General features: G+C 48.8%; 2 protein-coding genes across 4 annotated transcripts in view; one reads left to right on the plus strand and one right to left on the minus strand.

The window, feature by feature from the left end:
* tecpr2 (tectonin beta-propeller repeat containing 2) overlaps positions 1 to 21,720 on the plus strand; it is a 48,217-nt gene extending 26,497 nt beyond the window's left edge. For all 3 annotated transcript variants that reach the window (XM_075448572.1, XM_075448571.1, XM_075448573.1), the window contains 11 exons: positions 773 to 946; positions 4,905 to 5,085; positions 11,236 to 11,377; positions 11,599 to 11,824; positions 12,544 to 12,633; positions 12,747 to 12,844; positions 13,021 to 13,156; positions 15,741 to 15,889; positions 15,965 to 16,106; positions 16,199 to 16,348; positions 20,097 to 21,720. In XM_075448572.1, coding sequence (XP_075304687.1) covers positions 773 to 946; positions 4,905 to 5,085; positions 11,236 to 11,377; positions 11,599 to 11,824; positions 12,544 to 12,633; positions 12,747 to 12,844; positions 13,021 to 13,156; positions 15,741 to 15,889; positions 15,965 to 16,106; positions 16,199 to 16,348; positions 20,097 to 20,248 — 1,640 coding nt within the window. In that variant the 3' untranslated portion in view covers positions 20,249 to 21,720. The remainder of the gene's footprint in view (positions 1 to 772; positions 947 to 4,904; positions 5,086 to 11,235; positions 11,378 to 11,598; positions 11,825 to 12,543; positions 12,634 to 12,746; positions 12,845 to 13,020; positions 13,157 to 15,740; positions 15,890 to 15,964; positions 16,107 to 16,198; positions 16,349 to 20,096) is intronic.
* Positions 21,721 to 22,308: 588 nt separating this feature from the next.
* ankrd9 (ankyrin repeat domain 9) lies at positions 22,309 to 23,752 on the minus strand. Its single transcript, XM_075448577.1, has one exon. It carries the CDS (start codon positions 23,599 to 23,601, stop codon positions 22,771 to 22,773), a length of 831 nt encoding a protein of 276 aa, XP_075304692.1. The 5' UTR covers positions 23,602 to 23,752; the 3' UTR covers positions 22,309 to 22,770.
* Positions 23,753 to 24,147: the final 395 nt, after the last annotated feature.

The following is a 24,147-nucleotide window of genomic DNA, read 5'->3' on the forward strand; positions in this document are numbered from 1 at the left end:
GTAGTTATTTCACCATGCCTCGTTAATATAGACACACACTCCACCACCGAGCTTTTTACCGGTGACTTGCGCATCTCGGTCCAGTCTAATAGGGTCGCAGAAGTGATGAACTGTTAGTTGTGTCTTTAAGCCATGTCTCCGTAAAACACAGCAAACAACTTTCTCGATATTCTGAAAGGTACCTCACTGCCGTTCGAAGCTCTGTCAGTTGTTTCAGCAGGGAGCGGGCGTTCGCCAAGATGACAGTAGGCAGAGGTGGTTTCCTCCCCCGTGCGCGTACCCTGCAGCGTACTCCACCGCGTCGGCCTCTTTTCCTCCTCGATGTTTTTGGTCGCCTTGCACACTCATCAGGCAAGTTGACTGGAAAGTTGTTGGTCTGCAAATCCCACAATTGCAGTAGTTGGTCTCGGCTGTAGCGAAGAATCTCATCCGTTTTAACAGGTGTATAGCCAGTGTCCAATGAGTGAATGGACGCCGGCAGCAACAGGTAGATTCCCAAGATAATGAGCAGAATCACCTTTAGACGCATTTTGCTCGATGTTTGTTTTGGTCTTAGCAAGGACCACAATGTCCAAAAATGTGTATGGGGGTTTGTGTAACAAAAGACAAACTTAAACACAAACTTTAACAAAACAAACAAACAGAGGTTCAGACGCACTGACGGGCACTCGTCGCCGCAGTGCAGCGCCAGAAGTTGTCAATGATGCTGACTGTACCATTGATGGATGCTGACTGTAGCATTGATGGATGCTGACTGCATGCCTCTCACCAGGTAATCTGCTGTGGAAGGTGGAGCAGAAGAGCATGACAGCGTTTGCTTGTGCTAAAGTTTCGGTGAAAGGAAAACGTCACTGGTACAAAGCTGTAGAGCAAACGGGCTTCATCGCCCTGAGTGATGACTCCGCCTGGATCATCAGGACCAATGGAGATCTCTATCTGCAAACAGGTAACTTCCTTCCTTTTTCTTTTGTAAATGTCTCAGCAAAGGGACAGACACAGCATGGTTTGCAGAACTCCTGCTTCTGCCCTAAGACTTGGTCAGGTGTTTCCTTTTGTGTATGGAGGCCAGTAAAAGGAAGGACTGAATGGCTCCAGCGAGTCCCAAAGGCAGGAAAGGCATGGCAGAGGACTTAAGGCAGGGTGGGACAGTAGCCCGGGACAGCAGCCCGGGACAGCAGCCCGGGACAGTAGCCTGGGACAAGGACTGCTTGGAGATTGTCCCCATTTGATTCACAGTCTTTCAGCACCTGTCCAGCTACACCGTGGGGTCCTGCAACTTTCCTCGGGTACGCCACAATAAGTGTGTGGCCCGCCCACAGCCCCCCCATCCACAACCCCCCCATCCACAGCCGACCGTCCACAGCGGGGCGGGGGCTGTGGTGGAGCTCAGCAGAGGTTCAGCTCCTCTGCCAGCGAGGCGTCTCCCTCAGCAGCTGAGGAGTTGCTGGTTAAATCATGGCCATCTACAGCCTCTTACTGTGCACACATCCAGTTCTGGTGTCATCCACAGCTTCAGGACTATTTTGTGTCTCAGTCTAACCTCCTGGATGCTTTCTCTTATTGTGGATACAAATGACCCCCGGCCCTCACACAAAGATATAGATGTGTGCTGTTTCAGGGGGCGGTCACCTTCACATGGAAGATGCTTAACACGCAGTTCTGATTGTAAACCATCATGTGAGATGTGTTGAACTGAAGCTGTGTGGCTGTTAGCCTGTGGTGATCGTGGGAGCTGTGTTTTCCATGCAATATGAGCTGGACCTGTTTATGTGATGTCATGTCCTTGTGTGACCAACAGGTGGCATCCTGCTGCTGTGTTTAAAGGGAATTGTTTGGTGTTAATTCGGGTTGTGTATAGAGGATGGAAGGGGTCACAAGGGCCACGTTGCCCGTCCATGTGGCAGCCCACACTGTTTTCAATCCAACTGCGGCCCATGTTGCTACACAGACGGGTGATGCTGCAGTGACCTGGGGCCTCATGTACAAAGGGTGCAGACGCACAAAAAAGTGGTGTACGTACTTTTTTCACGTCAACAGTCAGATGTATCAAGAGCGAAAAGACCGTAGAAATGTGCGGTGCCTCACGCCAACTTCAGGGCTGGCGTACGCACTTTTCTACAGCTGCTGATGCTTTGGCGACACTTCTCAGACCCCACAGCATTGACAGCCTCAGCCTCTCCCACCCACTCCTCTTGCATTCGCTGCTTAGGACAGCATGCCAAAGAACACATTTTTGCGCCTCCACATCAGAAAGTAGCACCGACATCTCGCTTTCCGTGAAGTTCTTCTTTTTCCCTCTTATTCATTCTTTTTTCTTTATTTTCTGATCGTACAGAGAGGGGAATCGCAGGTGCAGGGCTCATTTAAATATGATTTGCATATTTAAGTAGGGGCGTGGACAGGGAGGAGTCGGGTGCTCCGACATGTGCGCTCAATTCCACGTTGATTGGGATGTACAAAGGAAATGTGCTTGGATTGATGCATGCGCACAGATTCATACATCCGGATATTTCTGTGCGTTGGAGGGCATTTGGGTTTGAGCGTACGCCATGTTTCAGTAGGAAATCCACACAAGTCTTTGTACATGAGGCCCCGGGTGTTCAAACCATGACAGGGTTCTCACACAAACCCTCATAAAATGTATGAGGTCTGAGTTTTTTAAATGGCAAAAAATTAACTCTTATTAGCTTCCCAATCTTGAGTGTGTGAAAAAAGCTTCTGATTCTTTAAGGATTTGACACAACCCACCTAAAAGGGTTCAGTTGTTTCTCACCTTCATGGTTTTAATGATGATTCAAGTGTAAAATGTGAAACATACACTACTGTTCAAAAGTTTGGGCTCACCCAGACAATTTTGTATTTTCCATTAAAACTCATTTTTATTTATCAAATGAGTTGCAAAATGAATATAAAATACAGTCAAGACATTGGCATGGTTAGAAATAATGATTTTTATTTGAAATGTTAATTTTGTTCTTCAAACTTTGCTTTTGTCAGAATGCTCCATTTGCAGCAATTACAGCATCGCAGACCCTTGGCATTCCAGCTGTTAATTTGTTGAGCTAATCTGTAGAAAGTTCCCCCCACGCTTCCTGAAGCACCTCCAACCCCTTGGATTGGCTGGATGGGCTCTTCTTGTGTACCATACGATCAAGCTGCTCCCACAACAGCTCAACGGGGTTGAGATCTGGTGACTGCGCCGGCCACTCCATTACAGACAGCATACCGGCTGCCTGCTTCTTCCCTAAATAGTTCTTACATCATTTGGAGGTGTACTTTGGGTCATTGTCCTGTTGTAGGAGGACATTGTCTCCAATCATGCGCTGTCCATTTCTGGCCTGAGAAAATATCCAATGTACATCTATACAAGAAGATCAAGTGCAACAGTGTGGTGCTACAGATCAAACGCCGCCGATTCCAATGGCTTGGGCATGTTCTCAGGATGGACCAAGACCGCATCCCCAAGATCACACTACGATGGACTCCACCTGGGAAGAGGAAGCAAGGCCGGCCCAAGAACACCTGGCGGCGTACGGTGACAGCTGAGCTAAAGGAGATGAATCTAACCTGGGGCGAGGCACAGCATGCTGCTCAAGACAGGTCCAGATGGAGGCAGATCGTCGAAGCCTTATGTCCCATCGGGGACAAAGAGGATTAGTAGTAGTAGTATGCGCTGTCCACAGGGTATGGCATGGCATTTATTTTGAACAAATCTCCCACTTTAGCAGCACCAAAGCAGCCCGAGACCATCACATTACCTCCACCATGCTTGACAGATGGCGTCAGGCACTCTTCCAGCATCTTTTCAGCTGTTCTGCATCTCCCAAATGTTCTTCTGTGTGTTCCAAACACCTCAAACTTTGATTGGTCTGTCCATAACACTTTTTTCCAATCTTCCTCTGTCTGTGTTCTTTTGCCCATATTTTCTTTTCTTTTCATTGGCCAGTCTCAGATATGGCTTTTTCTTTGCCACTGCCCAGAAGGCCAGCATCCGGAGTGGCCTCTTCACTGAAGACCTTGACATTGGTGTTTTGCAGGTACCATTTAAAGAAGCTGCCAGCTGAGGACCTGTGAGGCGTCTATTTCTCGAAGTAGAGACACTAATGTACTTGTCTTTTTGCTGAGTTGTGCACCGGGGCCTCCCACTTCTCTTTCTACTCTGGTTAGAGCCCGTTTGTGCTGTTCTCTGAAGGGAGTAGTACACACCGTTGTAGGAAATTTTCAGTTTCTTCACAATTTCTGGCATGGAATAGCCTTCATTTCTAAGAACAAGAATAGACTGGCGAGTTTCACATGAACGTTTTCTTTTTCTGGCCATTTTGAGAGTATAATGGAACTCACAAATGTGATGCTCCAGATACTCAACCAGCTCAGAGGAAGGCCAGTTTATAGCTTCTCTCAGCAGCAAAACAGTTTTCAGCTGTGCTAACATATTTGCACAAGAGTTTTCAAGGGTTTTCTAATCATCCATTAGTCTTCTAAGGCGATGAGCAAACACAGTGTACCATTAGAAGACTGGAGTGGTAGTTGCTGGAAATGGGCCTCTAAACACCTATGTAGATATTTCATTAAAAACCAAACATTTCCACCGAGAATAGTCATTTACCACATTAACAATGTATAGAGTGTATTTCTGATTAATTTAATGGTATCTTCAATGAAAAAAACAGTGCTTTTCTTTGAAAAATAAGGACATTTCTAAGGGACCCCAAACTTTTGAACGGTTCTGTATTTTCAGTATTTTTTATGTAAGAATTTAGAATCTTGTTCCAGTTTTTTTTCTTCAACTGAAAATGTAGCATAAACAGAGAGGTGGAAACTAATGGTCCACAGAAGGTAGTTGGGCTGAGCGGGGGAGGCGCTATGGTGCGCTGCTACCATGGTAACAGCCGTGTGTGTTTCAGGTCTGAGCGTGGAGCGTCCGTGTGCTCGTTCCGTGAAGGTGGACTCTCCCTGCGTGTTCAGCCAGGTGTGTGTGAGAGGAGGCGTGGTCTGGGCTCTGAGCGAACACAAGGCCCTGTTCTACAGAGAAGGACTGAACAGCTACTGCAGCGAGGGAGAGGGCTGGAAGTACGACACCGTCAGGTACTGCTGCTGCAGGACACATGTGATACTGCTCCACTCATCTTTCATTTATCTTCTGCCAATCCACCAGAAAAGTTAGTTTTAGGAGAGAAGCTGGGCAAAGACTAAAAACAGACAGAGAACAAACCTGGAAACATCTGCAGGAAGGCTCATCAGAGCGAGAGAGAGACAGACTTCATGACCACAGGGAGTATACAAGTTTTCATTGGACTTCAATAGTTATTAACCTTAAAAGACAATCCGCAGAAATGTTTTTATTTGTGTAAAATCAGAAACACAAATATTTGTAACAATTTGTGGCTTGACGGTGTGTCTTCTTCACTCTGAGGTCAGAACTTACAGAATGAATAAGAACTACAAATACTTCTTTACTTTTAATCTACTTAAATAGAATCTTTGGGTACTTAAAACTAATATTTCTAACAATCTTTTACTTTCACCAGCTACATTCCACCTCCTCCCACTCTGTTACACATACAAATCCACGCAAATATTTCTACTTTTACAAAACAGTTTTTAACTAAAGAAGTGGTACTTGAGTGGAGGCTGAGTGTACTTTGCATCACGCTGTGTCGTGACATTTGGGCTCAGGTGGTACCACAGCTGATCTTTAAAAGAAATTGTTCCAATCTGCACAAGACAATCCACAAAAGGAACAATCCTCCCCAAATATCTAAATCCACAAAATTTTTAGGTTGATTTGCAAACATATTTTCAATGTCAACTGATGATTGTCAGGAAACGTGTAACACTGCTCCTGTAGGACTAACACTGCTCCTGTAGGACTAACACTGCTCCTGTAGGACTAACACTGCTCCCTGTAACACCGCTCCTGTAGGACTAACACTGCTCCTGTAGGACTAACACTGCTCCCTGTAACACTGCTCCTGTAGGACTAACACTGCTCCCTGTAAAACTGCTCCTGTAGGACTAACACTGCTCCTGTAGGACTAACACTGCTCCCTGTAACACCGCTCCTGTAGGACTAACACTGCTCCCTGTAACACTGCTCCTGTAGGACTAACACTGCTCCCTGTAAAACTGCTCCTGTAGGACTAACACTGCTCCTGTAGGACTAACACTGCTCCCTGTAACACCGCTCCTGTAGGACTAACACTGCTCCCTGTAACACTGCTCCTGTAGGACTAACACTGCTCCCTGTAACACTGCTCCTGTAGGACTAACACTGCTCCTGTAGGACTAACACCGCTCCCTGTAACACGACTAACACTGCTCCCTGTAACACCGCTCCTGTAGGACTAACACTGCTCCTGTAGGACTAACACTGCTCCCTGTAACACCGCTCCTGTAGGACTAACACTGCTCCTGTAGGACTAACACTGCTCCCTGTAACACCACTCCTGTAGGACTAACACTGCTCCTGTAGGACTAACACTGCTCCCTGTAACACTGCTCCTGTAGGACTAACACTGCTCCCTGTAACACTGCTCCTGTAGGACTAACACTGCTCCCTGTAACACCGCTCCTGTAGGACTAACACTGCTCCCTGTAACACCGCTCCTGTAGGACTAACACTGCTCCTGTAGGACTAACACTGCTCCCTGTAACACCGCTCCTGTAGGACTAACACTGCTCCCTGTAACACCGCTCCTGTAGGACTAACACTGCTCCTGTAGGACTAACACTGCTCCCTGTAACACCGCTCCTGTAGGACTAACACTGCTCCCTGTAACACTGCTCCTGTAGGACTAACACTGCTCCCTGTAACACCGCTCCTGTAGGACTAACACTGCTCCTGTAGGACTAACACTGCTCCCTGTAACACCGCTCCTGTAGGACTAACACTGCTCCCTGTAACACTGCTCCTGTAGGACTAACACTGCTCCCTGTAACACTGCTCCTGTAGGACTAACACTGCTCCCTGTAACACCGCTCCTGTAGGACTAACACTGCTCCTGTAGGACTAACACTGCTCCCTGTAACACCGCTCCTGTAGGACTAACACTGCTCCCTGTAACACCGCTCCTATAGGACTAACACTGCTCCTGTAGGACTAACACTGCTCCCTGTAACACCGCTCCTGTAGGACTAACACTGCTCCTGTAGGACTAACACTGCTCCTGTAACACCGCTCCTGTAGGACTAACACTGCTCCCTGTAACACTGCTCCCTGTAACACCGCTCCTGTAGGACTAACACTGCTCCCTGTAACACCGCTCCTATAGGACTAACACTGCTCCCTGTAACACCGCTCCTGTAGGACTAACACTGCTCCTGTAGGACTAACACTGCTCCTGTAACACTGCTCCTGTAGGACTAACACTGCTCCTGTAACACTGCTCCTGTAGGACTAACACTGCTCCTGTAACACTGCTCCTGTAGGACTAACACCGCTCCCTGTAACACTGCTCCTGTAGGACTAACACCGCTCCTGTAGGACTAACACTGCTCCCTGTAACACCGCTCCTGTAGGACTAACACTGCTCCTGTAGGACTAACACTGCTCCCTGTAACACTGCTCCCTGTAACACCGCTCCTGTAGGACTAACACTGCTCCCTGTAACACCGCTCCTATAGGACTAACACTGCTCCCTGTAACACCGCTCCTGTAGGACTAACACTGCTCCTGTAGGACTAACACTGCTCCTGTAACACTGCTCCTGTAGGACTAACACTGCTCCTGTAGGACTAACACTGCTCCTGTAACACTGCTCCTGTAGGACTAACACTGCTCCTGTAACACTGCTCCTGTAGGACTAACACCGCTCCCTGTAACACTGCTCCTGTAGGACTAACACCGCTCCTGTAGGACTAACACTGCTCCCTGTAACACCGCTCCTGTAGGACTAACACTGCTCCCTGTAACACTGCTCCTGTAGGACTAACACTGCTCCTGTAGGACTAACACTGCTCCCTGTAACACCGCTCCTGTAGGACTAACACTGCTCCCTGTAACACTGCTCCTGTAGGACTAACACTGCTCCTGTAGGACTAACACTGCTCCTGTAGGACTAACACTGCTCCCTGTAACACCGCTCCTGTAGGACTAACACTGCTCCTGTAGGACTAACACTGCTCCCTGTAACACCGCTCCTGTAGGACTAACACTGCTCCCTGTAACACCGCTCCTGTAGGACTAACACTGCTCCTGTAGGACTAACACTGCTCCTGTAGGACTAACACTGCTCCCTGTAACACCGCTCCTGTAGGACTAACACTGCTCCTGTAGGACTAACACTGCTCCCTGTAACACTGCTCCTGTAGGACTAACACTGCTCCCTGTAACACTGCTCCTGTAGGACTAACACTGCTCCCTGTAACACCGCTCCTGTAGGACTAACACTGCTCCTGTAGGACTAACACTGCTCCCTGTAACACCGCTCCTGTAGGACTAACACTGCTCCTATAGGACTAACACTGCTCCTGTAGGACTAACACTGCTCCCTGTAACACCGCTCCTGTAGGACTAACACTGCTCCTGTAGGACTAACACTGCTCCTGTAGGACTAACACTGCTCCTGTAACACCGCTCCTGTAGGACTAACACTGCTCCCTGTAACACTGCTCCCTGTAACACCGCTCCTGTAGGACTAACACTGCTCCCTGTAACACCGCTCCTATAGGACTAACACTGCTCCCTGTAACACCGCTCCTGTAGGACTAACACTGCTCCTGTAGGACTAACACTGCTCCTGTAACACTGCTCCTGTAGGACTAACACTGCTCCTATAGGACTAACACTGCTCCCTGTAACACCGCTCCTGTAGGACTAACACTGCTCCTGTAGGACTAACACTGCTCCTGTAACACTGCTCCTGTAGGACTAACACTGCTCCTGTAGGACTAACACTGCTCCTGTAACACTGCTCCTGTAACACTGCTCCTGTAGGACTAACACCGCTCCCTGTAACACTGCTCCTGTAGGACTAACACCGCTCCTGTAGGACTAACACTGCTCCCTGTAACACCGCTCCTGTAGGACTAACACTGCTCCCTGTAACACTGCTCCTGTAGGACTAACACTGCTCCCTGTAACACTGCTCCCTGTAACACCGCTCCTGTAGGACTAACACTGCTCCCTGTAACACCGCTCCTATAGGACTAACACTGCTCCTGTAACACTGCTCCTGTAGGACTAACACCGCTCCCTGTAACACTGCTCCTGTAGGACTAACACCGCTCCTGTAGGACTAACACTGCTCCCTGTAACACCGCTCCTGTAGGACTAACACTGCTCCCTGTAACACTGCTCCTGTAGGACTAACACTGCTCCTGTAGGACTAACACTGCTCCCTGTAACACCGCTCCTGTAGGACTAACACTGCTCCCTGTAACACTGCTCCTGTAGGACTAACACTGCTCCTGTAGGACTAACACTGCTCCCTGTAACACCGCTCCTGTAGGACTAACACTGCTCCTGTAGGACTAACACTGCTCCTGTAGGACTAACACTGCTCCCTGTAACACCGCTCCTGTAGGACTAACACTGCTCCTGTAGGACTAACACCGCTCCCTGTAACACTGCTCCTGTAGGACTAACACTGCTTCCTGTAACACCGCTCCTGTAGGACTAACACTGCTCCCTGTAACACTGCTCCTGTAGGACTAACACTGCTCCTGTAGGACTAACACCGCTCCCTGTAACACTGCTCCTGTAGGACTAACACCGCTCCCTGTAACACTGCTCCTGTAGGACTAACACTGCTTCCTGTAACACCGCTCCTGTAGGACTAACACTGCTCCTGTAGGACTAAGGCTACGTTCAGACAGCACACTGAAGTGACCCAAATCCGATTTTTTTTGGCCCTATGCGACCTGTATCTGATCTTTTCATGACAGTCTGAACAGCACAGATCGGATTTTTTCAAATCCGATCCAGGCCACTTGGACATGTGGTCCTCATTCCGATACGTATCTGATCTTTTGCCATGCGACTGCAGTCTGAACGGCCAGGGCGCATTTATCCGACCTACGCGTCTGAAAAGCCGCTCACATCACAGTCCCACCACTCCTGGCTACGACGACGCACCCAAACGTGTCTTTAGATAGACGATGCCACTGCCCCACAAAAGGCCAGGGCCAAAAGCCTAGCTCTTTTTCTTTGTAATATCCTCTTTAAAATTATGCCGTGATTAATGTGCTGGCTCCGGCTGGACAACAACTTTAAAATCGCTTGTAGATGGCCAAGTCCTGCACGCAGCCACAGCAGAAAGTCTCGTAAGATTCTAAAGATTTGTGACTTTTAAACTCCTGCATAGTGTAGTAACTTACACCAAAAACAAGATAATTTACTATGTCCATATATGTGCACGGAGGTAACTGGTCCAGGTCTCTGTGCCATTCTCCTGCAGGGAGCTCGTAAGGATCAATATTTTGGATGCTCGAGAGCTACTCCAAATACCGCTGCTTTGTGCTTGTAATAAGCTTGTCCCTGTAAGGTCCCTTTTACTTTGCCTTATCTTTCTGCATTGCTTTGCTTTCTTTCTTTTTTTATTGTATTCGTCTCTGTCCTGCCGAAATGATAAATACAGGAAATTTAAAGATATCTGGAATATATTGGCGCGCCTCCGTTAAGTTCTGATGGCGTTGCCCCTGGCAACCAATAGCGTCTCCTGCCAACATGGCCTACCGGCTCACGTGACTCCTCATTCTCAATATGCATTCCTACTCTTACCATCCATGTTTACTTCCGCAAACACTGGGCACGCTCATGACGTATGACGTCATCGTACGCTCTTCTGCTCATGCGGGATAGTATGGGGCGGTAAGCCGTTCACACAGCAGGCCACATACAGGTCGCATTTAATTGCAATGTGAACGACCTCTAACACTGCTCCTGTAACACTGCTCCTGTAACACTGCTAAATTCAGTGTCTTTTTTCTCTGCTGAAGTCTGTAAAGTCTTAACTGGTTTTTCAAAATCCTTACGGGTTATTTGGAGACCATATGGTGGGCCCACATGTTTCAAGGGCTTTTTAAGGGTTAGATTTTTTGTTCATGTTGATCCTGATGATAATTACAAAGTGATAGATAATTACATGATCAAGTTCAAACTGCCTAAATATATCAAATGCAGCACTACTCAGCAGAAGGGGAGGAAAAGTCTGTTCACTATGGTGACAAAGTGTGCCTTAAAAGACACACAAGTGTGCCTAAAAGAGTTCATCATGGTGTGTGGTTCTGTTGCAGTGAGGCTCAGGGTCTGGAGCTGATATGCGTTGCTCTGGGAGATGGAGGGACAGCCTGGGCACTCGACACCAGCGGCAGCCTCTGGTTTCGAACTGGCATCTGTTCTTCTAAACCACAGGGCGAGGACGACCACTGGTGGCAGGTACGCTGACTGTCTGATTGTTAAAAAAAGATGTGTAACGACAGGTGTGTGCTTACAGTCAGCACACCTGTGTTTGATGGAGATATTTGGGCTGAATTCCTCTTGTCCAAAGGGCTGTGTGGCTTACAGACTTGGTTTCGAGCTTCAGATGGAACTGGGTGCAGTGTTGAACAGAAAGGGGTTCTGGGTTCATATCTCAGCTGCTCCTGTCTCCCCATCAGATCAGCATTTCGGACTACGTGGTCTTCGATCAGGGCAGTCTTTTCCAGACACTGTTACAGGCCACACAGAGCGTTGCCACGGTAACCAGGGCCCCTGTGGAGCGGGTGGTTGCCTTCCTGTCGCAGTATTCTCAGTGCCAGCCGAGCCTGGTCAGCGCTAACGCCAGCGGGGTCTGGGTGGCATCGGGACGGAACCAGCTGCACCTGGCCCGCGGCAGCCTCGTGGGTCAGTAGAGCCGCGCCACACTTTGCATGAAAGGCCATTTCAGGCCAAATGAAAGAAGTAAATAAATACCTAATAAATGAATATACCCATGAAATGAAAAGAAAAATAAAGCCAAGGTTTAAGGTTTTCATGAACAACAACATAGTACTTAATTTATTCATTTCAGGAGACTTTTTTTTTTAATGCTACATTTATTTCACTTGAATCACACATAATCTGGATCTGTGATTCAGGACCCTGCGTCTGAATGCACAGGGTCCAACACAGCACTCTGCTCAGCTGCTCTCATGGTGGGAGATCACACACTGTCGGGTGGGCTTTGGATGGGCACTACAGAGAAAGGGCAACAGTCTTTATAGGTCTGAAATGTTTTAAGGAACAAATATCAGGGTTAAAGTGAAATAAATCTGTACACAACTCATGTTCACACGAGGGTAAATAAATGTTGGAAAGTTAGAAAAATCACTGTCCACTAAAAACTTTATTTTATTTACTTTGACGTCCTCCAATCAGAGGTCGGTAGTTTGATCCCCAGCTTGCCTGGACCACCTAGACTACACAAGCATTATATAAATAAAGTTCATTTACTATTTATTTCATGGGCATATTCATTTATTTCTGATGGTTTTTTTTATTCATTAGGATGAAACAACATTCCATATTTCTGTAGCTTTAATTGGTTTTGGTTCTCAGCGGGCGTGTGCGTTTGGTTCCTGCAGGAACCTTCTGGCAGAACGTTGTCCCCAGAGGAACGGTCTCAGCCACCAGGTGGACCTTCATCACTTCCTCATCTGTGCCTCATAGAGAAGGTAACACACACACACACACACACACACACAGACAGCTCCCACCCTGACCTGTGCACCTGCCTGCAGTGAACCTCAGCTGTGTGTGTGTGTGCGTGTGTGTGTGTGTGTCTCAGGCACCTTTCTGTGGTTGGCTCAGAGCAGGAAGGATCTGTTCTGTGTCTGGGATCAGGACGGAGAGCTCCGCCCCTCCTCTGTCCTTCTGCCCCCGGAGGTAAAAGCACCTTCTGTTTTCACACTCTCACACTTGTCCTGTATGCTACACTTTTTTCATCACACCCTGCCTTCCATACGTTCTCCCAAACATTCCATGGTGTTGATGTGTGAAATATCTTAATTCTACTGGTTTCCAGTCAGTGTGATGATCATTTGTTCTGCCTACGGGTTCAGGTGGAGTTGACCCATTTGTCCGCCTGCCGTGATGCTTTGTGGGGTTTGGACAGTCACGGCCGAGTCAGCATTCGAACACTTTCTCCATCTTGTCCCACTGGTCTGCACTGGACCTCCCTGGACCTCAGTCAGCTCGGTATGCTCAGAGTAAAAGTGCAGTGTGTAAACCATACTCAGCTGGTTCTTTAATGTTTTTTATGTGTGGTCTTTGACTGTGGAACATTATGTTTCTGTTTCTGCATTTAGCAGATGCTTTTATCCAAAGCAACTTCCAGATGAGGATATAACAGTGCAGCTAACACTGCAGTTAACAGGGCAGCTAACAGGGCAGCTAACACTGCAGCTAACAGTGCAGCTAACAGTGCAGGTAACACTGCAGCTAACAGTGCAGCAAGCAGTGCAGGTAACACTGCAGCTAACACTGCAGCAAACAGTGCAGCTAAAAGTGCAGCTAACAGTGCAGGTAACACTGCAGCTAACACTGCAGCAAGCAGTGCAGGTAACACTGCAGCTAACACTGCAGCAAACAGTGCAGCTAAAAGTGCAGCTAACACTGCAGCTAACAGGGCAGCTAACACTGCAGCTAACACTGCAGCTAACAGTGCAGGTAACACTGCAGCTAACCCTGCAGCTAACACTGTAGCAAACAATGCTGCAAACACTGCAGCAAACACTGCAGCTAAAAGTGCAGCTAACACTGCAGCTAACAGTGCAGCTAACAGTGCAGCAAACACTGCAGCTAACAGTGCAGCAAACAGTGCAGCTAGCAGTGCAGCAAACACTGCAGCTAACATTGCAGCTAACAGTGCAGCAAACAGTGCAGGTAACACTGCAGCTAACAGTGCAGCTAACACTGCAGCAAACAGTGCAGTTAACACTGCAGGTAACAGTGCAGCAAACAGTGCAGGTAACAGTGCAGCAAACAGTGAAGGTAACACTGCAGCTAACAGTGCAGCAAACAGTGCAGCAAACAGTGCAGCTAACAGTGCAGCTAACACTGCAGCTAAAATGCAGCTAACAGTGCAGCTACATAGAAGGAAACCACGAGTCAGGCTCTGTCAGATGTGACGGGGGGCAGTGTAGGAATAGTGCAGGTATACTGTTATTCACATCCGTTCATTTTCACTTTCTTAATTGCAGTTTTTGTCATAATTCCTCGTCAGGAGCCCCCCATCAACGGGTTGGTGACTCTGTGTCAGCATCGTTGAGGGGCTTCATGTTGACCGGAGCTGGTTAAATGCTGGTGTGGGGAGGGTAGAATAAAAGGCTGATACAGGAGTGTTATTTCTGAGGAGACTGAACTCCAACATGCACAGAGGAGGATTTTTATTTATTTTTTATCACTTTCCATCTACAGCTTTAGTGGCCACATAAACTCTATGAGGGTCTTCCATCCTGTTTTAGAACTAAGGGCCTGTGTCCCCGTGGAGCTTAAAAAGCAGCCAAACAAACAGCTGTCCTTACAGAGCAGGAATGTCCTGACCAAACTATGATCCAGACATGTACACAGTGTCAGCTGTTTCCCTCCGTCACACCGACACTCTCAGGTTATGTAATTCAGTGTCTGCTGTGGGGGGGTGTGTGCCATACTGTAACCTGACTGGTAGGTTAGATCTGTTTTTAGTTCATCTGCCCTTCTCACTATCAGAGAGCACATGACTTGTTCTCACTTACTCTGTCAGGACACAGACACACACACACACTCTCTCTCTCACACACACACACACACTCACACACACACACACACACACACACACACACACACACACACACACACACAGAAAAAGAGTCTGCTGTGTGTCAAAATGAATCTAAACTTTCAACACCTTATTATTCAGTCAGTGTTTGTTTGGTCACACAGACGTTCAGTCTCAGAGCAGCAGGAGTGACAGGTGTCCTTTTCATAAACAAGGTTCCAAAGAACAGGTGCACTGCGTGGCCCCCAGCTGACACCTGAAAGAGACAGAGCTGTGGTCTCTGTGGACAGACCTCCACTCACAGGACAAACACACTGTCCACTGAGGAGGCAGCTGGGTGGAGAAGCTCCATCCATGCTGCCGTCTGAATCTTCCTCAGGTGGACCAGAATCATCAGGGGGGAGTAATGCTTCAGCGTTTAACTGTGCCCGTTATCTTTATCTACACAGAAGTAGGTTTCTCATACAGCTCTTCCAGTCGTTTACACAGACTCACAGATCAATGAGCTCATCTGGGCCAGTGAGGGGTTCTGGTTCTTGCTCCAGACTTTGGCCACGGTACAAGCTGAGTCCCAGCTGGTGTGTTGGTCCAGAGCTCAGTGGCGCTGTAAGGAGGTTAGAGATGCTTCAAGAGAAGGTAGTCCCAGTCTGAGGCGGCCAACAAGAATTTTCCAATGTGATCCCAAACATATGGCCACCATCATTCAGACACATGTTTAGCTTCTGCAGGTGTGGAAAACCCAAATGTGTGAAGACGTTCTGGAATGAGAAGTCTTCACCAATAAAGCAGCTCTGCTCAGATTCTACAGTTCTAAGTTCAGAACCCAGTTTAACCTTCCTTTAAGAGCTTTTGGGTTAGGAGCCAGGATTTAGTTCTTGTAGCTCCTGAACCGTTTGGCTGCAGCATTATGGATCAGCTGGAGGCTTTTCAGAGCATCTTGGAGTTAAAATCGTCCATCCTGGAGGAAACAAGTGACAGTGGTCCCTGGGGCTGTCTAAGGTTTGACATGCTCCTGTGTTGCAGGAAGTGTTCGTCTGGTCAGTGTCAGCTGTGGGAGTGAGAACGTCTGGGCGGTGGACAGTCGAGGAGTCATTTATTTCAGGGTGGGAACTCAACCTCTTAACCCCAGCATGATGCTGCCAGCCTGGATCCACTTAGAGCCTCCTGTGCAGGTAACACAGCCGTCTGCATCTGCATCAGAAACATGTGCCACTTGTCCAGCTAACTGTGATGTCATATGTCTGCAGCCAATAGGAGTGCAGCTGGTCAGTGTTCAAACGAGTCCAAACGATCGTCTTCTCTGGGCTTTGGACAACAGAGGAAGTGTCTTTGTCAGGACGGGACTCAGTGACGAGATGCCTGTTGGGACCGGCTGGGAACTGATACCAGGTACTCGCTGCCGGGGGGACATCAGGGATCCGCTGTGTCCTAAGCTCTCAGGAGTGTGTAACCTGTGTGTGTGTGTGTGTGTGTGTGTGCAGGGCTGGCAGTCAGTCAGCTGGTCCTCAGCTCTCGGACTGTGTGGGTTCGCTGTGTAAACGGAGATTTGGCTCGACGCTACGGCATCTCTGACAAAAACCCAGCTGGAGATTACTGGAAGAAGATCCCAGGAAACGCAAACTGGTTTACTGGTGAGAACAGCTTCACACTAATGAAACCGGTTCATGTTCATCCTGTATGGTGAGACTGGACTGGAACTGGTTTACTGGTGAGACTGGACTGGAACTGGTTTACTGGTGAGACTGGACTGGAACTGGTTTACTGGTGAGACTGAACTGGAACTGGAACTGGTGAGACTGGACTGGAACTGGTTTACTGGTGAGACTGAACTGGAACTGGAACTGGTGAGACTGGACTGGAACTGGTTTACTGGTGAGACTGAACTGGAACTGGTTTACTGGTGAGAACAGCTTCACACTAATGAAACCAGTTCATATTCATCCTGTAAGGTGAGACTGAACTGGAACTGGTTTCCTACTAGTTTATCCTGGATGATGGACACACACACTGACAGCGACGTGCACACTACGATGCTTCTGAACAGCTGACCCTCACTAACACTGCTGTCTGCTGGCCACCTGAAAGCATCCTCACAGTGAAAAGAACATTTCTGCTGGGCTGTTGTTTGAGCAACAAAAAGGAGTTTGCTGTGCACCCTACAGGGGCTGAAACACCTGGCTCATAGCCGAGGGCAGTTAGAGTGCAGGCCAGCAGGGAGGCTGTTCCACACCTGTTCCAAACCTGTTCCACACCTGTTCCACACCTGTTCCACACCTGTTCCAAACCTGTTCCAAACCTGTTCCACACCTGTTCCACACCTGTTCCACACCTGTTCCAAACCTGTTCCAAACCTGTTCCACACCTGTTCCACACCTGTTCCACACCTGTTCCACACCTGTTCCAAACCTGTTCCAAACCTGTTCCACACCTGTTCCAAACCTGTTCCAAACCTGTTCCACACCTGTTCCACACCTGTTCCACACCTGTTCCAAACCTGTTCCACACCACACCTGTTCCACACCTGTTCCACACCTGTTCCACACCTGTTCCAAACCTGTTCCAAACCTGTTCCACACCTGTTCCAAACCTGTTCCACACCTGTTCCACACCTGTTCCACACCTGTTCCACACCTGTTCCACACCTGTTCCAAACCTGTTCCACACCTGTTCCACACCTGTTCCAAACCTGTTCCACACCTGTTCCACACCTGTTCCAAACCTGTTCCACACCTGTTCCACACCTGTTCCAAACCTGTTCCACACCTGTTCCACACCTGTTCCACACCTGTCTCTCTGTGCATCTGTCTCTCTGTGCATCTGTCTCTCTGTGCATCTGTCTCTCTGTGCATCTGTCTCTCTGTGCAGATGTCTCTCTGTGCATCTGTCTCTCTGTGCAGATGTCTCTCTGTGCATCTGTCTCTCTGTGCATCTGTCTCTCTGTGCAGCTGTCTCTCTGTGCATCTGTCTCTCTGTGCAGCTGTCTCTCTGTGCATCTGTCTCTCTGTGCAGCTGTCTCTCTGTGCAGCTGTCTCTCTGTGCAGATGTCTCTCTGTGCAAATGTCTCTCTGTGCATCTGTCTCTCTGTGCAGCTGTCTCTCTGTGCAGCTGTCTCAGATGTCTCTGTCTCTCTGTGCATCTGTCTCAGATGTCTCTGTCTCTCTGTGCATCTGTCTCTCTGTGCAGATGTCTCTCTGTGCATCTGTCTCTCTGTGCAGATGTCTCTCTGTGCATCTGTCTCTCTGTGCAGCTGTCTCTCTGTGCATCTGTCTCTCTGTGCATCTGTCTCTCTGTGCATCTGTCTCTCTGTGCAGCTGTCTTTCTGTGCAGCTGTCTCTCTGTGCAGCTGTCTCTCTGTGCATCTGTCTCTCTGTGCATCTGTCTCTCTGTGCAGCTGTCTTTCTGTGCAGCTGTCTCTCTGTGCAGCTGTCTCTCTGTGCATCTGTCTCTCTGTGCAGATGTCTCTCTGTGCATCTGTCTCTCTGTGCAGATGTCTCTCTGTGCATCTGTCTCTCTGTGCAGATGTCTCTCTGTGCATCTGTCTCTCTGTGCAGATGTCTCTCTGTGCATCTGTCTCTCTGTGCATCTGTCTCTCTGTGCATCTGTCTCTCTGTGCAGCTGTCTCTCTGTGCATCTGTCTCTCTGTGCATCTGTCTCTCTGTGCAGCTGTCTTTCTGTGCAGCTGTCTCTCTGTGCAGCTGTCTCTCTGTGCAGCTGTCTCTCTGTGCAGCTGTCTCTCTGTGCAGATGTCTCTCTGTGCAGATGTCTCTCTGTGCAAATGTCTCTCTGTGCAGCTGTCTCTCTGTGCAGCTGTCTCTCTGTGCATCTGTCTCAGATGTCTCTGTCTCTCTGTGCATCTGTCTCAGATGTCTCTGTCTCTCTGTGCATCTGTCTCAGATGTCTCTGTCTCTCTGTGCATCTGTCTCTCTGTGCAGATGTCTCTCTGTGCATCTGTCTCTCTGTGCATCTGTCTCTCTGTGCAGCTGTCTCTCTGTGCATCTGTCTCTCTGTGCATCTGTCTCTCTGTGCATCTGTCTCTCTGTGCATCTGTCTCTCTGTGCAGCTGTCTTTCTGTGCAGCTGTCTCTCTGTGCAGCTGTCTCTGTGCAGCTGTCTCTCTGTGCAGATGTCTCTCTGTGCATCTGTCTCTCTGTGCATCTGTCTCTCTCTGCATCTGTCTCTCTGTGCAGCTGTCTCTCTGTGCATCTGTCTCTGTGCATCTGTCTCTCTGTGCAGCTGTCTCTCTGTGCAGCTGTCTCTCTGTGCAGATGTCTCTCTGTGCATCTGTCTCTCTGTGCAGCTGTCTCTCTGTGCATCTGTCTCTGTGCAGATGTCTCTCTGTGCATCTGTCTCTCTGTGCAGATGTCTCTGTGCATCTGTCTCTCTGTGCAGATGTCTCTCTGTGCATCTGTCTCTCTGTGCATCTGTCTCTCTGTGCAGCTGTCTCTCTCTGCATCTGTCTCTCTGTGCATCTGTCTCTCTGTGCAGCTGTCTTTCTGTGCAGCTGTCTCTCTGTGCAGCTGTCTCTCTGTGCAGATGTCTTTCTGTGCATCTGTCTCTCTGTGCATCTGTCTCTCTGTGCAGCTGTCTCTCTGTGCAGATGTCTCTCTGTGCAGATGTCTCTCTGTGCAAATGTCTCTCTGTGCATCTGTCTCTCTGTGCATCTGTCTCTCTGTGCATCTGTCTCTCTGTGCAGCTGTCTCTCTGTGCAGCTGTCTCTCTGTGCAGCTGTCTCTCTGTGCAGCTGTCTCTCTGTGCATCTGTCTCTCTGTGCAGATGTCTCTCTGTGCATCTGTCTCTCTGTGCATCTGTCTCTCTGTGCATCTGTCTCTCTGTGCAGCTGTCTCTCTGTGCAGCTGTCTCTCTGTGCATCTGTCTCTCTGTGCAGATGTCTCTCTGTGCAAATGTCTCTCTGTGCATCTGTCTCTCTGTGCATCTGTCTCTCTGTGCATCTGTCTCTCTGTGCATCTGTCTCTCTGTGCAGCTGTCTCTCTGTGCAGCTGTCTCTCTGTGCAGATGTCTCTCTGTGCAGATGTCTCTCTGTGCAGCTGTCTCTCTGTGCATCTGTCTCTCTGTGCAGCTGTCTCTCTGTGCAGCTGTCTCTCTGTGCAAATGTCTCTCTGTGCATCTGTCTCTCTGTGCAGCTGTCTCTCTGTGCAGCTGTCTCTCTGTGCATCTGTCTCTCTGTGCATCTGTCTCTCTGTGCAGCTGTCTCTCTGTGCAGCTGTCTCTCTGTGCAAATGTCTCTCTGTGCATCTGTCTCTCTGTGCATCTGTCTCTCTGTGCAGCTGTCTCTCTGTGCAGATGTCTCTCTGTGCATCTGTCTCTCTGTGCAGCTGTCTCTCTGTGCAGCTGTCTCAGATGTCTCTGTCTCTCTGTGCAGTGACTCCAGAAGATGAACTGTGGGCGGTGACTCTTGTGGGTGGGCTGTCCCGTCGGCTGACGAAGCTCCTCTCCCAGACCCCGAGCAGACGGCGCTCCTCCAGCCCTGCTGGCGGGGGGGATGACATCGATGAGGAGTGGGAGCTGATCTGACCCGTATCGTCTCTGTTTGGTGTTGGTCAGCCATCTGGATTCATCTGGAGTGACCCTGTGATGCCACAGTGATGTCACTGTGACTAAACTTCCAGGTGATAAACTCTGGAGCAGACAGGAATTTGGCAGTGATGTCACAGCTGGACCAACACTGAACAAGCAGATGACATCACTTCCTGTGACAGCCACCATACATGGAGCCGTGGTGACAGCTGGGAAATGAAGGGAACTTTATCTTATTTTTGTATTAACAGGAAGCACTTTAAGGTGGGAGGGAACAGATGGTTTCACTCCGTCTCTCACTGGTTTCTTATTGGTTGTAAAATTTATTCCTGCCCAGTTCAAACTGCTTCAAGCTGGCTTTACATCAGCTTTAGATTTTAAAGACCCCATCTTCGTTCCAGTGCACTTACTTCCTTCCTTCTTTGGTCCCGTCCGGAGGAAACCATTCAGTCCAGTTCAAACTGTGGCTGTTGAAGCTTGCATGTTGGTGCATGTCCCGCCGTGCACTGCAGACACATTTCTCTCTACCTTGTTCTGGTTTCTCTATGTTGGCTTTCACTTTGAGTTCCCCTTTGTTTTTTAATTGAATTTGAATAATAATTGAAGATAAAATAGAAATAATTTTGCATCAAAACTCTTATTGGAAATCATTGATTTTACTCTCATGTTTATCAATCATAATAGGAAAACAATATGATTGTTGGTGATGAGTCTATGTTGCATTGGATGTGACCTCAGAGAGTTCAGTTCATATGTAAAAGCTTTTATTGTGAAGCATCCCGAGGGGCTTCATAATAAAAGCTTTTATTATGAAGCATCCTGAGGGGCTTGGCACTTCAGTTCCATATGAGGACCTTAACCAGACATTTGATGGAGCTAATATTAACAGTTCAGCTCAACCTGACTGCTTCAGGTTGCTGCATCAGCTCATTTCCTTCACTGAGTCATTTTAGTTTCATTTAATATGTTAGCTTTATGCTAAAGTGGTATTTCAAAGGGACATTTTATCTTGTTGAAATGAAATCATTGTTTCCTCTTCCCTGAGTTTAATTAAACACACTGAAGAAAACTCCTGATCTGTTCTGTTTTCATCTTCTGGGTCAGGACTGAACAGGATCCAATAAGATGCCAGAACATGTTAAAGCAAAAAGTGGAAGAGCTCCACCCAATGGAACTAATGCAGAAAATCTTTGTTTGATGAAGAAATCTCAAGCAGGACTCTGATGATCCCGGAGGCCCTGTGGTGGAATCTGGATCTGGGGTGGGGTTTATATCTGAAGGACTAAGATCAAACCGAGAACACAGAGAGGCCCTTTAAACAGCTCATCTTATTTGTCCTCAGCAGTGTTTCCCCATCAAGGTGTCAGCTGGATGTTTGATCAGCTGGATGTTTGATCAGCTGGATGTTTGATCAGCTGGTTAACTGTAAACTCACTTATTGAATGAATAAAGACATTTAGACACTGAAAGCGGACATGATTAATTCCAGTAATTTAGTTCTTGATCTTTGGTACCTCTAGATTAGCTTTGCATGTGTCACAACTCCAAATAGTTTGTAATAAGTTCAGAACAAGGGAGAAGATCAGGCTCAAGTGTCCTCTGATTGGCTGGATTTCTGGAGGTTTGCTGAGGGGGCGGGAAAGGCTTTGAATGGGACTTATGAACAATACTTTTAGTATTGGAACGTGGACTTGCGGACAGAGACTGCGTACAGGACAGACTGCGGACAGGACAGAGACTGCAGACCGGACAGAGACTGCAGACCGGACAGAGACTGCGTACAGGACAGAGACTGCAGACCGGACAGAGACTGCGGACAGGACAGAGACTGCAGACAGAGCAGTAACGGCGGAGGTGGAGGATTGCAGATATTGTTAACGACAGATGGTGTAATCCTGGGCATGTTTCTGGTGAAAGGGCTTCAGTGTAATTCAAGGTGCTGAGATTGTTAATTTAAGAGTCTAAAAACTTAAGGCTTCGGCGTCCTGCATAGACAGACGTGTGTTGAACATGGAACCCAAATCACAGACCATCAGATAGATATCAGAAATACTAGATTTCTCCTTTAAAAAAATTTATTATTACAGTCAGAACTTCTGTTTCTGTCAGACATCAGGACAATGAGACACTTGATGATACAATAAAAACAATGCATCTGCAGGCTCATCAGCATCAGCTGTGAGTATGAGCTCTACTCTGAAGAACACTTCTGTGTTCTGCTGAGGCCAACAGATAAATACTGCCACAGGATCCAAGCTCGAAGTCTGATTTAAAATGAGTCTATTTTCTGTCACTTGGGTCAGAAAAATTTAACAAACTTCAGTTAAACAATAAAACCGAAAAGTTTCCTCCGGTTGGAGCTTTGATGCGAACCTGGATCTCCAGCTTCTGCTCCTTCTGGATCCTCCTGGTCCTACTGTCTGGCTGCTTTAATGTTTGCTGAAAAGTCTATTTACATTTTATTTACATCGTCCTCAAACTGCACAATCCATCAGTTGTTTCCATGGTAACGGGTAATGTCACTGACAGATGTGCGGCTGCAGGAAGTCTGGCAGCGAGCTGATCGGGTCCGACCCAGACTGGGCCAAACAGCGGAGCGCCTGCAGCAGCAGGGGGGGGGGCGACAGACCACACAGCCAGCTGAACACCTGCTTTCCCAGCAGGCTTTGCCAGCGCTGCGGCTCGTCCTGCAGGCAGCGCGGCCGCGGCGGGTTGGACAAGAAGAGCAGCAGGAAGTCCAGGCAGCGCTGCGCCTGCGGCCGCTCTGACGGCTCACAGGAGATGAGTCTTTGCAGCGCGACGTCGAGCCCATCGGGGCGCGCGCCCTGAACCAGGAGCAGCAGCAGACAGTTGGGATGCGACAGCTCCACCGCCAGCTGCACCGCCGTCTTTCCTGCGTCTGCAACGTGCGCGCAGCCGCCGCTGCCGTCCAGGTACTGCTGCCGCTCGCACTGCTCGCCGCTGTCCTTCAGAGCGTCCACCATCATGCCGAGGATCGCCACGCGGTTGTAGCGAACTGCCACGTTCAGGTGCGGCGCGCCGCTACCGCGGCAGCAGCAGAAGCTGCAGCGGGACGCTCTGAGCGCGTTCACTGAATACCTGTTGAGCAGGTAGCGTGCATAGTCCTGGTGGTCGTGCACGAGCGCATACAGCAAGGCTTCAGATGGCAGGAAGGCTCTGGGGCGTCCATCATCCCAGCAGAAGACTTCCATGGTGCGCGTGTCCTCCAGCAGCCAGACCGGCAGCTGCTCCCGGACCGCGCAGTAGAAGGAGAAGGCTGTCCGCTCACACTGCCGCTGGGACGGGGACAGAGACGCGCAGTCCAGCTGGGAGGACAGCTGCCACGGCATGGCTGCTCACACCTGAAGACACCTGAGGACACCTGAGGACACCCGAGGAGAGGCGCGTGTTTCTGAGACAGCCGAACTTTCTCTGCGGCAGAATGTTCTGGTCCTGGTTCTGGTTCAGCAGAATCACGTCTCTCAGTCAAACCTCCGTCCTCAGATCCTCCAAACTTATATAGTTGACTCTGTAGAGCTCCGCCCCCTTCAGCTCCATGTGTGCGCGTGTTTATCAGGCTGGGACAGGAGAAGGGGGATCAAGTGTCTCACATAGCGAACATAGTGGTCTTCGGCCTGCTCCTGCCCCTGATGACGACAGTAAACAAAAGTAGAACTCAGTAGAGACACAGTCAGCTTTGCCCTCGTGGGTAGGGCATCAGTTTGTAAATAAGAGTATGAGTTACTGATTTTAAATATATTCCTCTCAGGGGGGGGGGGTTGTCTTGTCTTTGTTAGGGTTAAGATGGGTTAGGGTTATGATGGGTTAGGGTTAAGATGGGTTAGGGTTAGGATGGGTTAGGGTCAGGGTTATGATGGGTTAGGGTTAGGGTCAGG

The sequence above is a fragment of the Odontesthes bonariensis genome, chromosome 17, assembly GCF_027942865.1.
Source record: "Odontesthes bonariensis isolate fOdoBon6 chromosome 17, fOdoBon6.hap1, whole genome shotgun sequence".
Classification (NCBI taxonomy): Eukaryota; Metazoa; Chordata; class Actinopteri; order Atheriniformes; family Atherinopsidae; genus Odontesthes; species Odontesthes bonariensis.